We start from the raw sequence: 18,086 nt of genomic DNA, 5'->3' as shown, positions 1-18,086 counted from the left end.
TGCCAGATAAATTGAGACAGATAGAATAATATTATCTTAATGTGTGTGAGAGATCAGTAATACATAAATCAAGTATAAGTTATGATATATCGATTAATTATAGAATGTTTGGTTTTCATATGTGCTTAATAATTTAAAATACCAAACGCTTGTAGTAATTTGGAGACTATATTAGTATATATTTATGAAAATTTATACCGAAATCAAACACAGTATAAACAATACAAAATTTTACTATGTGATTAATTTGATTCATTTCACACAAAGAACAATATTTGCTTCTTCTATCATGTAATACTTGTCATGTTTCATTTCTTGAAAGTTAAATATTTTAAGATATATTTTTCATCATATTATATAAAGATAATTGTATCTTATAATATATTTTATGTAATTTTTGAATATCTAAATTATAATTTTAAACTATTAAATTAATTTAATTTATTTTTAAAAATTAAACAAATTACTTCTCGAGAAAAGCGAAACATGAAAACTAGTACAGACGAGTAACATTTAACATCTATATAAAAGCTCCAAGAAAGAAATGTTTGTACAAAATCTCCCCTAATTCCTCTTGTTTATTTGCATTAATCAGAAAAAAAGAAAAATCATAAAAAAATCAAGGATGATCATATTGAATTTTTATTTACATAGGAATTAATTGTACGTACAATATTCTACTTATTATTATTTTTACTCTTCTACTATATATATTTTTTTAATTTTATATATCATTAGTATTACATGTTGTTTTATTTGTTTTTGTTATCGTATTATTTATTATTGCTATAAATATTCTTTTCTTCATTATTTTCAATATGTTTTGTAATGCTTTACTGATCTGCAGATCAATCAACAACATCTTATTTTATTTTTACAAGATAAATGTTGCGTACACAACGTACCCTCCTTAAATTTCATATTAATGGTTACAAATGAGACTTCTTCAGTAACAAATTTTCCTCTTCAGCTAGAGGCTATTTATATCGATCGAAATTATGTGAAATTTAATTTTGATATGTTAAGATTAATAAATGTTGGTTGTGTGTGTCTTATGAAATGTTTAACTTGAAGTGTTTCAGATTAATAAATTGTGTTCAAGTTGCCCTTTGAATTTTTATTTATATTGGAGTTTATTGTACGTACAATATCCTCCCTCTTATATTTCTCCTAAGTATTTGCATTAATCATGCACGAAAATTATTATTTTACTGTTTTATTATCCTTTTTTAAATTTATATATCATTTATTATTACATATTTTTTCATTTGCTTCCATTATCTATTATTTATTGTTGTTTAATTTTTTTTCTACATTATTTTGGACATGTTTTGTAATGATTTACTTGATTCGAGGGTCAATCGGCAACATCTTATTTTATCTTCACACGATAGAGTTATGGTAGTTTAAATACACAATACTCTCCTCAGATTCCATGTATGAAATAACTATACTTTGTATGTTGTTGTTGTTGTTGTTAATCTACCGTGGCGAAACAAAATTTTCATTAAGGGGTTCAAAATCTAAAAAAGTAAATTTGACATATATTATAAGTAGATAAAAATAATTTTATATTTTATATATATATATATTATATATATATATATAATTTCCATCAAAGGGAGTTCAGATGAACCCCTTGACGACTACAAGTTGGCTCCGCACCTTAATCATACACGATATATTGCCCTATTTAAATTAAATGATCACGATATATAGTACACTATTTCGCCAAAAGAATTCAGATGACCTCTTGACCACAAGCTGGCTCCGGTCCTTAATTATACACAAAAATATTCTTTTCATTTTCTTTTTTGGTAGAACATTTATCTATTTTAATTTTTTTGGTAAGACAATCTTTTTTTCATTACTTCTAATAATCTGGTCCAGTCTGATTTTAATAAATAATTTTCCATATATAGTAAATCATGATACCTATAAATACATATCCCTCCATACACAACAAAACACACATTTTTTCTATCAACTTTCTTTTTCTCTACTCCTTAATTAACATATTATTATTCAAATTCTCATGGCCAATATGGTTCATAAACTTTCTTTAATCTCCATTATTATGATATTTTTCATATTAATGTCTACAAATGAAACCTTTTCAGCAAGAACTCATGGTACAAAAATATTTTCAATTGAAAAAAACAATTGGAAAATTAGCAGTGGCAGTATTGATAATAATCGTCGTGTTCTGAAAAGTTCAATTCCACCATCCGGACCAGGTCACAGGGGTCACAGGTCAACTCCACCACCTCTAGGCAAAAAGTTATAACCTATCGATTGAATTCCTTAGAGGCTGAAGGTGGAATTTATATTTATATTCATTGAAATTTTGTGATATTTAATTTTGATTTGTTGCGATTAATAAAGCAATATTTCAGATTAGTAAAATTGTGTTCAAGTTTCCTTTTGACATTTTATTTCATGAATTGATTGATATAATCTTTTTTCTCTTCATTTTTTTTTTGTTTTTATGAAGTTAAAATAAAGGAGAAATTTATTTTATGAACCATACAATAATGTATTGAACTAGATATAATTTTTCAAGATTTATTTTTTCTCCGGTCCCAGGGAATCACTTTTATAGTAGGAGGTTTGGGCTATTTCTTTTGCTTCTAACCCTAAGAAGTTTCAACATGCTAATGTTGGCTGACTAGTATTTTAAATGATCATGATATATAGTACAATATTTTGCCAAAAAAAATTCAAATGAGGTGTATTGAGGAGGGGGTCACCGGGCTTATGTGAACCCATGCTTCCCTTCTGAAATCATATATAGTAGTTGTCACTCCCCGAGCTACCCTCAAGACGCGGATACGGGACCTAGGATCACAAGTGACCCCAAGCTAACCCTGCTGGCATAATCATGAGCATACTAAAGATAAACTGAGAAATAAAACTGTTGCGGAAGCTAATCATAAATAAATCTGAAATGATGGGGAATACCCATATACTAAAACTGAATATCAAATCTGAGAGTTTAATACAAAAGAAACATCAAACTCAAATACTAAGCTGAATCTAACTATGTTTGAAAATAGCCTCTAACCGACTAGAAGTGCTAGGACATGCCCCACATAAATCTAGCAAAACTGAAACTAAAACAATGAAAACTAAAAGATAACATGACTATTGTCCTCGAAGAATGAGGACTCACTACTGATGCTGCGGAACTGGAGATCGGGAACCGATCTAAGCGTGATTTGGATGTTGAGAATCTGAACCTACATCACAAGAAGATGTAGCGCAGAGTATGCGTCAGTACTTGAAACTTCCTGAGCATGCATGGCAGAGTAAAGCTGAAATAAACCTATAATTGAACAAGCAATAAAGAAAGAGTATAATCTGAACATGATATCGATACTGAATATTGCTCTAACTGAATTCAATGACCAAATTTAGACATGCTGATGCTGAATACTGATTATACTGAAATGTGGCCAATGCAATGAAGTTTGATTGAACTGTGGGAGCTACTAATAACCGATAATAAAACCACATGAGCTAAATGTGGAGTCCGATGTACATGCCCCATCGAGAGGACCCAATACACCCGACCAAAGGTGTAGAGGCTTGCTGGCGTGATCACTAAAATGGTGCCTACAAAGGGGACTTACAACCTACGTGGCTCGTAGTTCTGAGACTATATGGGTGACTGACCCTAGTCCAACTCGGTATTATGCTACTTCCAATAGATTAAATGATTAATACATAATGACTGAATTTCTGTAATATACTAGATAGCTCAAAACTGACATGCAAACTGAGAATGCATATTAATATACTGATAATGACACATTCAAGACTGAGGCAAGTATATTTGAAATACTGAAATATCTGACCTAGCATGTGTAATTCAAGGACTAAAGAAATACATAGCTAGGGTTCTGAAATTCATGCGAGAAACGAAGTAATAACATGATAATCTGATTTGGAACATGTAAATAACTAATTCATGATAATCTGTTGAAGTTCTAGAAACCCTAGGTTTAGTTGATAATAGGGAATCAAGAATCTGACTGAAATCTAGGGACCTAATGGGTGAAAGGAACCGACTTGTGAAATTTCACATACTTGGTAACGAATTCCACGGAAAAATCCTTCGATTTCAGGGCTGGAACATGAGGAAACTTGTTGCGTTCTTGAACTAGAGTTGCTCAATTTTTTCTTCTCTCTAGCGTTCAAATTTTCTAAGTTTTGATTAATGATCTAACTTAGGTAAGTTCTAGTTATGTTTCTAGGCTAAAACTGACCTAAACCACGTAGTTTAGGGTTAAAACGACGTAGTTTAGGGGTCCAACGAAATAGAAAAAGACCAAAAGACCCTTGACTTAAAGCTGTAGATGGGCTGACCACGGGTCCTACCACGGACTGTGTGAAAGACCACGGATCGTGAAGGCTCCCGTGGTCTTCACTTGGTCGTGGAGTCTAACGCTGACAAGAAGGGGCTACTGCTTAGCTCTTCACGGACCTTCCCACGTCCCGTGTGAAGGACCACGGACCGTGAAAGTCCCCATAGTTTTCACTTGGGCATATGGTCTGAGGTCAATGAAAAGTTGGGCTATTGTCTAGGGCGCTACGGGACGTTCCCACGGCCCGTGTGAAGGACCCCGGACCGTGAAGGTCCCCGTGGTCTTCACTTCGGTGTGGGGGTCTAAGGGATGGCCAAGGGGAGGCCAGTGCCTAATCTTGCTGGACTCCACCACGACCCGTCGTCAAGACCACGACCCGTGAAGGGTCCTATGGTCTGATGTCTGGGTCTGGTGGAGTTCAAGTCACTACCGCGGAAAGGTCAACAGACCGTGGTCCCTATCACGGTCCGTGAACCCTACCGTGGTCCACTGCTTCAAGTAAGTTCTGCAAAAAAAAAATTCTGGGTCTGGTTTTTGAGGTGTTACAGTAGTGTTATATTTTTTAACAAAATATTTAAATATAGATGTGTGAACTCACATTTGAACTCTTTTATTTATCTTGTTTTATTTTTCTTTCTAAAATTGGATAACGTCTCTGATATAAGTGGTTTGGATTGATAAAAAATAATTGTGTACCTATAATTTTAAAATGGGAAAAAGGTCAAAAATGCCCTTAAACTATGTGAAAAGAACAAAAATGCCCTCTGTTTATAGTTTGACTAAAAAATGTCTTTGAAGTCAATACTTTGGTCCAGAAATGCCCCTATAGTTGCAAAATGGGTCAAAAATGCCCTTTTCCGAATAAATATATTATTTTTCTTTTTAAATACATCCTTTTTCTAATTAAAATATTGTTAAAGAACACTATTCTTGTTTTCTTTCTTCTAAAATCACTTTAACAAATAAAATGTTGGAAATATTTTTTCTTCTTGTTAATCTCATTTTATAAATTCAAATACAATAACTTCATTTACCCTTTCGACAGATAATATATGCCATATATATAAGATCATCGTATATCCATCATTAATTTATATTTAAATAACGATAAAAAATAATGATAATAAAATAAGAAATATTTTCAATTTTTATTTTTTTCCGAATTGAAGTAAGATAAACATTTGTTAATTTTAAAAAAATTATTAGAAAAAAGAATGTGTTCAAGAGAAAATAATAATATATTTATTTGGAAAATGGGCATTTTTGACCCATTAAATAGCAATAAGGGCATTTTTGTACCAAACTACAAATGGAGGACATTTTAGTTCCTTTCACATAGTTTAAGGACATTTTTGAACCAAAGTATTGACGGTAAGGGGATTTTTGAGCCAAAGTATTGACGGTAAGGGGATTTTTGAGCCAAACTATAAACGGAGGACATTTTTGTTTCTTTCACATAGTTTAAGGGCATTTTTGACCCTTTTACCTTTTAAAATTTTAATGGTTTTTTGTGATATAACATAAATGTTAAACCAATCAAATTTATATCTTAGATCCACCTTTTCGTAATAATGCATTCATGATCTCAAAATTCTGAACACGCCTCTGTTGACATCTCCGACCCTTAATCATGCACAAAAATATTGACCAATTTAAGTCATCACAATAATCTTTTTCATTTCATTTTGGTGAGACAATATTCTTTTCATTTTCTTTTTTGGTAAAACATTTATCTTTTTTCATCTTTTTGGTAAGACAATCTTCTTTTCATTATTCCTCTAATAATCTGGTCCACTCTGATTTTAATAAATTATTTTCCATATATAGTAAATCATGATACCTATAAATACATATCCCTTCATACACAACAAAATACACATTTTTCTATCAACTTTCTTCTTTTGTACTTCTTAATTAACATATTATTATTCAAATTCTCATGGCCTATATGGTTCATAAACTTTCTTTAAGCTCCATTATTATGATATTTTTCATATTAATGTCTACAAATGAAACTTTTTCAGCAAGAACTCATGGTACAAAAATATTTTCAATTGAAAAAAACAATTGGAAAATTAGCAGTGACAGTATTGATAATAATCGTCGTGTTCTGAAAAGTTCCATTCCACCATCCGGGCCGGGTCACAAGGGTCACATGTCAACTCCACCACCTCTAGATAAAATGTTATAACCTATCGATTGAAATTGAAATTTTCCTTAGAGGCTGAAGGTGGAATTTATATTTATATTCATTGAAATTTTGTGAGATTTAATTTTGATTTGTTGGGATTAATAAAGCAGTATTTCAGATTAGTAAAATTGTGTTCAAGTTTCCTTTTGAATTTTTATTTCATGAATTGATTGATCTTCTAAAGATATAATCTTTTTTCTTTTCATTTTTTTTTGTTTTCATGAAGTTAAAATAAGGGAGAAATTTATTTTATGAATCGTACAATATGTCTAATAAAAAAAAGTGATGTTCATCGAATTGATATACCATATCGACTATTAATGTATTGAACTAGATATAATTTTTCTTCGATCCCAGGAAATCACTTTTATAGTAGGAGGTTTGGGTTCTTTCTTTTGCTTCGAACCCTAAGAAGTTTCAACATGCTAATGTTGGCTGACTAGTATTTTAAATGATCACGATATATAGTACAATATTTGGCTAAAAAAATTCAAATGTGGCGTATTCAGGGTGAATCCATGCTTCACTCCTGATATCATATATAGTTGTTATATTTTTAAAAAAAAAATATTTAAATAGAGATGTGTGAACCCACATTTGAAGTATCATATAATGTCGTGCAATAATGATTTGGTGCACCTTTCTAAGTGAATTTAGAAATTTGAACCTTTTATTTATCTTGTTTTATTTTTCTTTCTAAAATTGGATAACGTCTCTGATATAAGTGGTTTGGATTGATAAAAAATAAGTGTGTACCTATAATTTTAAAATGGGAAAAGGGTTAAAAATGTCCTTAAACTATGTGAAAGGAACAAAAATGTCCTTTGTTTATAGTTTGGCTCAAAAATGTCTTTGCAGTCAATACTTTGGTCCAGAAATGCCCTTATAGTTGCAAAATGGGTCAAAAATGCCCTTTTACGAATAAATATATTATTATTTTTATTTTAAATACATCTTTTTCCTAATTAAAATATTATTAAAGAACACTATTCTTGTTTTCTTTCTTCTAAAATCACTTTAACAAATAAAAATGTTGGAAATATTTTTTCTTCTTCTTAATCTCATTTTATAAATTCAAATAGAATAACTTCATGTACCCTTTCACAGATAATATATGTCATATATATAAGATCATAGTATATCCATTATTAATTTATATTTATATAACGATAAAAAATAATGATAATAAAATAAGAAATATTTTTATTTTTTATTTTTTTCTGAATTGAAGTAAGATAAACATTTGCTAATTTTAAACAAATTATTAGAAAAAAGAATGTGTTAAAGAGAAAATAATAATATATTTATTTGGACGATGAGCATTTTTGACCCATTAAATAACAATAAGGGCATTTTTGGACAAAGTATTGACGGCAAGAGCATTTTTGGACCAAAGTACAAATGGAGGACATTTTTGTTTCTTTCACATAGTTTAAAGGCATTTTTTAACCAAAGTATTGACGGTAAGGAAATTTTTGAGCCAAACTATAAATGGAGGACATTTTTGTTCCTTTCACATAGTTTAAGGGGATTTTTGACCCTTTTCCCTTTTAAAATTTTAATAATTTTTAGTGATAATAACATAAATGTTAAACCAATCAAATTTATATCTTAGATCCACCTTTTCGTAATAATGCACCATGATCTCAAAATTCTGGATACGCCTCTGTTGACAGTTCCGGCCCTTAATCATGCACAAATATTGACCAATATAAGTCATCACAATAATCTTTTTTATTTTCATTTTGGTGAGACAATATTCTTTTCATTTTCTTTTTTGGTAAAACATTTATATTTTTTCATTTTTTTGTAAGACAATCTTCTTTTCATTATACTTCTAATAATCTGGTCCAGTCTGATTTTAATAAATTATTTTCCATATATAGTAAATTATGATACCTATAAATACATATCCCTCCATACACAACAAAATGCACATTGTTCTATCAACTTTCATCTTATATACTTCTTAATTAACATATAATTATTAAAATTCTCATGGCCAATATGGTTCATAAACTTTTTTTAATCTCCATTATTATGATATTTTTCATATTAATGTCTACAAATGAAACATTTTCAGCAAGAACTCCTGGTACAAAAATATTTTCAATTGAAAAAAATAATTGAAAAATTAGTAGTGACAGTATTGATAATAATCGTCATGTTTTGAAAAGTTCGATTTCACCATCCGAGCCGGGTCACGGGGGTCACAGGTCAACTCCACCACCTCTAGGCAAAAAGTTATAATCTATCGATTGAAATTGAAATTTACCTTAGAGGCTGAAGGCAAAATTTATATTCATATTCATTGAAATTTTGTGAAATTTAATTTTGATTTGTTTCGATTAATAAAACAGTATTTCAGATTATGTTCAAGTTTCCTTTTGAATTTTTATTTCATGAATTGATTGATCATCTAAAGATATAATCTTTTTTGTTTTCATTTTTTTTTTGTTTTCATGAAGTTAAAAAAAAGGAGAAATTTATTTTATGAACCGTACAATATGTCTAATAAAAAAAAGCGTTGTTCATCGTATTGATATACCATATCGACTAATAGTGTATTGAACTAGATACAATTTTTCAAGATTTAATTTTTCTCTGGTCCCAGAAATCACTTTTATAGTAGGAGGTTTGGGTTATTTCTTTTGCTTCTAACCCTAAGAAGTTTCAACATGCTAAAATCACTTTGTTTTGACTTAACTGAAGACTTGATTATTAGTATATCTATTCCAGAAGCTTCTAGAGACCGCCACTCTAGTCCAGTATAGCGGTTCAATAGAAAACTTTTGTGAATGAGTTACACAACATAGAAGTATAAACAATACTGTAGATTACTAGAAGTAAAACAATTCCATCACTCTCCAACTATATATTTTTACTGATCTCGTGTGCAATTCTAACCTAATCTAGTTAAATTTTGTAACGGGCCCACGAGATGCTAGCGTTAAATTCGAAGGAGGTTTTGTTGTGAAATTCACCTATGGCAAACTTCACATCAGAATGGGAGCAAAAAGTTAAGGATTCTATAAGAGCGAGTTGAGGATTAAACTATATATTGAGATGCCTTTTAGGTTAAAATTACTTAAGGAAGCAAAATTGTGAGGTCCACAAAAGTTGAACTTGCTTAGAGAAATCGAAATAAAGCAGACAATACCTTGACAATAACAAATCTCATGTCAAAGTAGGAGCAAAAATAAAGTTAGAAGGTATATAAGTGCGAGTGTTCAGAATTAAAATATCAAAACATTTTTTTTGAGTTAAAATTCAAGGGAGCAAAATCTTGAGATCCAAAATTTTTGTGATGACTCAAAGTTGATCGAGTCAAAGCGGATAATACCTTGACTTTTGGGTTTGGACTAGTGACAATTCCTAATGAATTGAAATGTAACCAAAAATGCAAAAAAGAAACCAAAAAGAACAACAAAAGCATACCAGTATATATATAGTCCCACGAATGGGGTCTGAAAAGGGTTAAATCGCGATGATATGCAAATTAAAGAAGAGAGATTAATGGCCTACTCCTGGGCTAGGAACAGACTTGAGAAATCTATTAATGGTGTGTGAGTGACCCTTCTTGGTAGGTGTGGAATTTGGGATTGTGCCCTTAGGAAGGGAAATTTGATACAATAATCTCATGTCCTCTAAATTGGGATTTTTCTTCAATTCATGCAAGTTTAATACTAACTTTCTATTAGCTTGTGTTGTGGATGTAATAAAAGGGACAAATATCAATAATAAGAACATGAAGAGGAAATTAGTAGTACTAGAAGCTTTGAAAAATACATTGTTGTATGTGATATTTGGTTTTGTCAAGAAAGTGGTAGAAAGGGTGTCCTATAAAGACTGTTTTCTATGATTTCTTGGTGCTAAAAAGGAGAAAGAAGAAAAATGAGGAGGAGGAGAAAAATGAGTAGTAGGAGGGGGAGAAGGAGGAAAGGTGTAAAGGGGGACTAGTTTTGACAAATGTTGATTGATTATAAATGTGTATGATTGTGATGCTCATGACAGAGGGTGGGCCAGCGAGAGTTGATTAAAGAAAAAGACTTACTAACTTGCAAGCTTCTAAAAAATGGGTGCATATCACACACCTTAGTCGAATCTCATATCAAAGTGGAAGAGAAAGTTAAAGTTACAAGCTTAATAAAGCATAACATAAGTTCGCATGATATGCATACTTTTTTAGGCTTGATGATGTCAATAACCCAAAGTACAAAATTGTGAGCTCTACGGAGAATTGATAATAAGGTTTTGGATTTGAACTTTGTGATCACATAATTTTTTATGTTAGAGAGTATTTTATCTTTATTTTTAATCGGCATATTAGGTATGAATTCAGATTAAACCTTGCGATTTTCAGATATCAAATGATTTTTTTAATAAAAGAAAAGGGTAATAAAAGCAAGCGTGATGGCTACGGAGAAGAGGATTCAAGTTAGTTGGGCTACCTCAAATTCCAATGTTTTGGAAATAGTTGCCTTCTTTTATTTTAATTTAATGGACACAAACACATCTGAATTAATATTATTTTTAGCGAGTTTTATTTCTTAATTATCAGATGTGTTTTTTTAATCTGAACTATTACCATCTAAGTATTAAAATATACCTCGAATATAACTAGATCAACTATCAATTATTCCATTTTTCAATCTGAATTATCACAATCTACTCGATTAGGGTGGTATCTTTCACCATCTATTCAACGAAAAGCGAAACATAACAAGTAAAAGTGAATGGAGAGAATTGTAGTGATGCTGTGGTCCACTAGTGTTCAAGCTGTTTTTTATAATTTGAACATAGTTATGGTCTTACAATATATTTTTAATTTTTTTTGAAAAAAAGAATTAAAAGTCAACCACAAACGTTAAATAAAGAAACTATTATCTTCTCAAATTTTAAAAACAAGAATGACATGAAAGATTAAATACTCATTTTGAAATAGAAAATATATAAAATATAATTGAAAATTGTTGTCACGTTAAGTGACAATCCATATGGCTTTATAATTATTTTGTGTTGTTTTATTTAATTAAATTCTCATATTCCCTAGACCATCTTGACAGTCCATTTATAACAATTTTATCATACTGTTGATTATTATCTTATACGTTTTCTAATTTTGTCTTTTTAGGCAACAAGGTAGATAAAGAATAACAACTTGTACCATCGTGTTTATCTTTTTAGGTTTTATTGTTGTCTAACATCTGCATTGAAATTATGACTAATCTGAATTCATGTCCTGCAAGACCTAATTAAGAGGAAAGAAAAAAAAAACTTTCTGTTATGATTTTTTTTCATTTTTGGAACTTAAACTCAAGATCGATTAAGGGTGAGGTGATGTCGAGTTTTTAAATAATATATGGTATATATAGTCTACACCTAATATCATAAATTGGCCTAGGATTGTTGTGACAAGTACAATATTTGAGCAATTATAAGAACTTCCTCCTCATTCTCGATTCAAAACCAAGACATCTGATTAAGGAAGAGTGACACAATGTTGAGCTTTTACATCATGTGTAGTATAGTGTACGTATAATAATCATAAATTGGTCTAGAATTGTTGTGACAAAGCACATTATTATTTGAATAATTATAAGAGCTTATATTTATAATTTACTACGTCGAAATGCTTCAAAATCTCCGAACAAAATAATTCGACTTATTTTTTTTTGTCATGGTGTCTTAAATGAGTTGTATTATGACATTGAAATTGAAAAAAAAGTCCTAGAAAAAGTGAAAAGGTGGGAGATGTGAGAGAGAAAGAGAAGGTAAGCTCCTTCATGTTTATTTAGTGGTTTAGAGTTTGAATTTTGAGAATGAAATCACCTTTAAGAGAGATAAGAGCCATAGGTCGGATGCTAGATTCACAACACTAAGATCTGCGTCCACACGACCCTCCTTTTTAAGCTAGGTTAAACTGTTAGGGAGAACACACTTTATTTACTTGATTATTCTTCGACACGACCCCTCATTCACATATTGGTTAATTTATGTGATACTAATTGACCTATACACCGGTATAATTTCAGCGAGGGATGTTCAAATGGCATAAGAGTTTGTTTTATAAAAATAAAATAAAATAAAATTGGGAGCAGGGGATTACAAGGTGGGGAATCGAATTGGTACCTTACCAACAAAGTGAAAGTGAAAGTAGCCAACCAACTGAGCTACTAAGTTTCCGTGGTATAAGAGTGTGACACCGTGTGTAAGTCGATTTAAGTTAACAAAGATTTGTAAAACATATATAGTTTGTTATTTGCCTTTCTCGATTATATTAAATAGGTGCTTACTCTACTTTGAGACAACATAAAAGAAGATACACATCTTAGATTTATTTGTTGATAATCAGGCTACCCTCGGATACTTCCCTATTGATATTAATGAGGTGGGCGGGAAGGATAATGCCTAATATAGGGATACATATATTTTCCTCTAACCATTCTAAGTTGACACTCACAAGTGAACAAAGAGGTGGATCATTTGAGCTTGAAATATGTCATCTCAGTTATCCAGATCTTTCTATCTCTATTCATTTTATCAGGTACTTGAATCATATGATTTTGAGCAATTTGCTTTCAACATTCATTCTACTGGACCAAAACGAGGCCTTTCCGTGCTAGTTGTCAGTTTGATATCCAAGTGTTGAGATCACTCATTTTAGATAAGTAGATAAATTTGACTTGAGCAAGTGTGAAAGGGAAATTGTGAGATTTATTGAAACCAAACAGTATTCCAAAACAGAATCATGCACAAATCAAGTGCTAAAAAAAAAAAAAAAACCAATCCTTACAGGAATCCAACAATTTAGTAAACATTTGCAACAAATAAGTGATTCCGAGAACGTTGCTCAACATGCAAGAAGTAGAATCTTGATCTTCTGTAGCATCCCTACAACATCTTTCATGTTTGTCCTTCTTGCCGGAGATTCAGCACAACAATCTAATGCCACTTTCATGATTAATGCCACAACATCTAGCTCCTTCTGTAAGCGATTATCCATTGATGTTATCAAGTTGGCATCTACAATATCCATTACTGCCTCTAAGAATGAATAACTCACCCATTGCTTCAAGCTAAGATCTCCCTCAAACTCATTAGGCTTTCTCCTAGTAAACGTCTCTAGCAACATGATCCCATAACTATAGACATCACATTTTATAGACACCAATCCATCCAGTCCATACTCTATAAACAAACAATTAATTTGAAGATTTAACATAATTTCTTGGTGAAAAAGAAGAAGAAAGGAAAAGTCAAACAAAACAAATTAAGAGACGTACCTGGTGCAATATAACCCAATGTTGCTAAGGTTTTAGTGTATAAATCCCTCTTATCTTCACCAAGCAGTTTTGAAATACCAAAGTCGCTTAGGTGGGCAACCATATCCTCATCCAGCAAGACGTTACTAGGCTTCAGGTCACAATGGATCACCGGAGAGGAGCATCCATGATGAAGATATTCCAACGCGCATGCTACATCTATCATAATGCTTAGTCTCTGCCTAATGTCTAGGAAGTAGTTGTGTGAATACAAATACTTGTCAAGACTTCCATTAGGCATAAACTCGAGCACTAAAGCCTTAAAATCAAGGTTGGAACAACTAGTGATGACTTTCACGAGATTCCTATGGCGAAGGCAGCGCAAAACTTCACATTCTGTATCAAAACTCTTGAATGCCGTTTCCCGTTGCAAATTGAACACTTTAACTGCAATATGAGTTCCACTTCTGAGAATGCCTTTGTAGACAGAGCCAAAACTTCCAGAACCAATCAGATTACTCTCGCTAAGCGAATCAGTTGCTTGGAGCAGTTCATAGTATGAAATTCTTTCTGTTGTTGCAATAGACAATGAACCAGCTTGTTGAGGAGCTCTTTTACCTCTTCTATACCTTATCCATAGGAATAGGAAAGCGATAGGAACAAATACAAGTGTTATTCCTAGCAAAAGAAATAGAACTAGCAATTTTGTCCTATTGGATCTATGCGTTGATGAAGTGGGGCATGTGGGGACATTAAACCTTGACAAACCACACAATGCTTCGTTGTTGATGAAAAATTGACTCGAGAGGTTCTTGAAAGGACCTCCCGATGGTATTTCACCATGCAACTTATTGTCAGAAACATTAAAATACTTGAGGTATTGAAGTTTCTCCAAAGACATGGGAATAGTTCCCGATATATTATTATGAGAAATGTCTAGAAATTCCAAACCTACCATGTTGCTCATTGAGTCAGGTATAGATCCTTGCAACTTGTTGTGTCTCAAAGAAAAGTTCTCTAGATTTAGCAATCCTCCAATTTCTATAGGAATAACATTTGAGAATTGATTCATTGACAGATCAATTAGTGTCACAGCCTTTAGATTTCCAATTTCTGGAGGTAAAGAACCAACCATGTTGTTTGACGATAAGTCAAGAAGCACTAAATCTTTAAGATTCCCTAAGCTTGTTGGTATATTGGAACTCAATTTATTGGAATCAAGATATATCAATCTAAGGGAAGTAACGTTCCCTAAACAATTAGGAAGAGATCCTGAAAGTTGATTTTGACCCAAGTCAATAGCACCCAAATGATTCAGTTTACATATATGATCTCCAATAAATCCTGTAAGTTTGTTGTACTGAAAATACATACGCTGAAGGTTTCTCAAGTTGTGAGTTGATGTTGGAATTGATCCAATTAAGTTATTATGAGAAAGATCAAGGTCTAATAAGCTGCTTAAGTTTCCAACTTCATTTGGAATGTGGCCGTTAATCTTGCTATCAGTGGCACAAAGCTTTACAAGAGATTTGGAGAAGTTCCCTACGGAGACCGGAAGCATGCCATTTAGAGGGTTCAATGATAGATCAAGAAGTCTTAAATTTCTGCAATTGGTTAAGGAGGTGAGGAAGCTTAAAAATGAATCACTAGTTAAATTATTTTCCCACAAATTTAGGTTCTGTAGACGAGTCAAATATCCAAGAGAATTGGGAATCAAGCCTGTGAGTTTGTTACCTGAAAGCTCTAGGATAGTAAGTTTTGAACAATTGGAAATAGAATGAGGAATAGTCCCAACAAGATTGGTCAAGTCACTCATATAAAGCTCTTCAATGTTGGGTAATACAGAACCTATGTTTGGTGGGATGGTTCCTGATAGATTATTGAATGAAAGAGCCATTGCTCTCATCCCTGATATGTTGAAGATCTCCATTGGAAGTGAACCACTAAAACTATTAAACCCAAGAGCAAGTTCCTCCAACTCAACCAGATTTCTTATCTCTTTGGGTATTTCACCTGTCAACACATGAATGAATTTAGCTAGCTCTAGTTCATTAATACAGATTGCTATATATCACTTTGAATACGTACCAGTAAACCTATTGTTGTTAAGAAATAAAACTTGTATCTTGGTTAAGTTGCCAATCTCCCGTGGTAAGGATCCCTTGAGATTGTTCCCCCTTAGTGAAACAAATTGCAATGAGGAGATATTGAATATAGAGATTGGGATAGAGCCGGTAATCTGGTTTACATCCACGGCTAATTCCACCAAATTAACAAGATTTCCGATTTCTTGTGGAATTATACCTGCATTTAATGTGTAATAAAAAAAAGATCTGAGGTAATTAGATACAATACATTACTAGTATTCGTAAAATAAAACATATATACCTGTGAAATGGTTAGATCCGAGATACAATATCTGCAAGTTACTCAATCTTCCAATTTCACTGTGTATTGGTCCATCAAAATCATTTATGGATAGAGACAATATTTGAAGTTGTGAACAATTTGACAAGCTTATAGGCATATGACCATGAAGCTTGTTCATTGATAGATGAAGCTCTTTGAGTATTGAAAGACGATTGCATAAATCATTGGGAAGCTTTCCTGATACGCTATTGTTTGAAAATGTGATGACTTGGATACTAGAAATATTGAAAATTGTGAATGGTATAGAACCCGTAAGCTGATTATGTTCCATGGACAACATATTAAGGTTTTGAAGATTGCCTATCTCTTCCGGGATGTTTCCTACAAGTAAATTGGCAGATATTTCTAAAGTCTCCAATTTTGAGGCATTCGAAAGTGACGGGGGAATGGAACCAGTGAAACTGTTAAACCTAAGTTTTAAAACTTGAAGTTGTTTTAAAAACCCAAACCAAGAAGGAACCTCCCCACTGAATTTGTTCAAACTTAAATCAAGAAACTTAAGCCGACGCAGGTGTGCCATTTCTTGAGGCAAATTTCCATGGAAATTGTTGCTTCCCAAGTCAAGAGAAACAAGAAATGTGAGGTTTCCAAAATCACGTGGAATCGTGCCTGTAAGGATCATGTTGGAAAGATTCAAGGACTTCACTCTCTGGTGACGATAGTCACAAGTGACTCCAACCCAATGACAAACATAAGTAGCAGGAGACCAACTGTCATCCAAGTAATGAAAGGGGTCGGAACTAATTTGGGATTTCAAAGACAGAAGAGTTAATTGATCCGTAGAAACGTTGGTACGAGTCATGGCTGAACTAGGCATAACATAGTGAAACAACAAGAGTAGTAGTGTTAAAAGAAAAGATCTCAAGGCTTTCTCCATATGTAAAATTATTAGTAGTAGGAAAATGGTATTACTAGCAGACTTTTCTTTTGAATCTTTTTTAAAAGGGGAAACGGAAAAACATATCAGCATTAATGCAACTAAATTATTGCTTCAATGAAACAAAAAAAATGTGTCTTTTATTGGTTGTTGTGCTTTTGACATCCAACTGTTGAAACCGCTCATTTTATATAAATAAATATATAAATTTTCCAATTTATGTGGGGCATGAATATGACTCATGTCGTCAATGCTAGAATGATAATAATTGGTGCTATGTCGTCTTAAATTATTCACTAGTCTTGCTGGCGGATATATCTTATCTGTGTTGTTCAATTCACAAAATTTTACCAGAAAAACAAAACTTTCCATTGTCTTCTTGGATATCTAAACTACTTGTGAAGAAAAAGGTGGCATACTTTAGTGGCCAAGATCACTGGAATGTTACAAGGAAAATTATTGTCTTATAGGGGCAGAGGTGCTCTTAATTAAAGCAATTTTACAAGCATTCTATCCCTACTTACACTAGAAGCAAATTGTGAGGTGTATTGCTAAGTTTTCCGCCGCGCATAGTTTGTTATGTCAGTTCCAAAAGGATAAGTTGGGTTGGAATTGATAAAGTTTCATGGAGTTCATGATTGCACAAAAGGATTAGTTAAAGTAGTGGTTGAGGCGCGTAGAGGCACTTCTATGACTATTGTCGTACATCCACCTTACTGACTCACTTTGAAGAATTCATGATTCATATATGTTTGAGGCAGGTGAAAGGAAATGCGGATTGATTTCACATAATGGAAAGATGGGACTTAAGAATATCTCTCTCCACTGGGACATATAATGGAAAAGGACCATCACATAATGGAAAGATGGTATTACTAGTAACATGTGTTTAGGAGACTTTTCTTTTGAAGCTTTTTAAAAAGGGGAAACGGAAAAACATATCAGCAACTAAATTA

The 18,086-nt window shown here is 32.2% G+C and overlaps 1 protein-coding gene across 1 annotated transcript; it reads right to left on the bottom strand.

Annotated features, from left to right (window-relative positions):
• Positions 1–13,368: 13,368 nt before the first annotated feature.
• On the bottom strand, positions 13,369–17,055 carry LOC125825919 (receptor kinase-like protein Xa21). The gene is made up of 4 exons (XM_049505206.1): positions 16,212–17,055; positions 15,912–16,127; positions 13,845–15,836; positions 13,369–13,749 (listed from the first exon to the last, which is right to left on the bottom strand). The coding sequence occupies exons 1-4, from the start codon at positions 17,053–17,055 to the stop codon at positions 13,412–13,414; spliced, it is 3,390 nt and encodes a 1,129-aa protein (XP_049361163.1). The 3' UTR covers positions 13,369–13,411.
• Positions 17,056–18,086: the final 1,031 nt, after the last annotated feature.

The sequence above is a fragment of the Solanum verrucosum genome, unplaced genomic scaffold, assembly GCF_900185275.1.
Source record: "Solanum verrucosum unplaced genomic scaffold, falcon-dt-bn FXZP01000161.1, whole genome shotgun sequence".
Taxonomy (NCBI): Eukaryota; Viridiplantae; Streptophyta; class Magnoliopsida; order Solanales; family Solanaceae; genus Solanum; species Solanum verrucosum.
This window is presented reverse-complemented; position numbering and strand designations above follow the sequence as displayed.

Coding starts and splice junctions, on each gene's coding strand:
- LOC125825919 (XM_049505206.1), bottom strand. CDS start 17,055: ATGACTCGTACCAACGTTTCTACGGATCAATTAACTCTTCTGTCTTTG. Junction 16,128..16,211: donor CGGATCTAACCATTTCACAG/GTATATATGTTT, acceptor CATTAAATGCAG/GTATAATTCCACAAGAAATC. Junction 13,750..13,844: donor ATTGGGTTATATTGCACCAG/GTACGTCTCTTA, acceptor GTTTGTTTATAG/AGTATGGACTGGATGGATTG.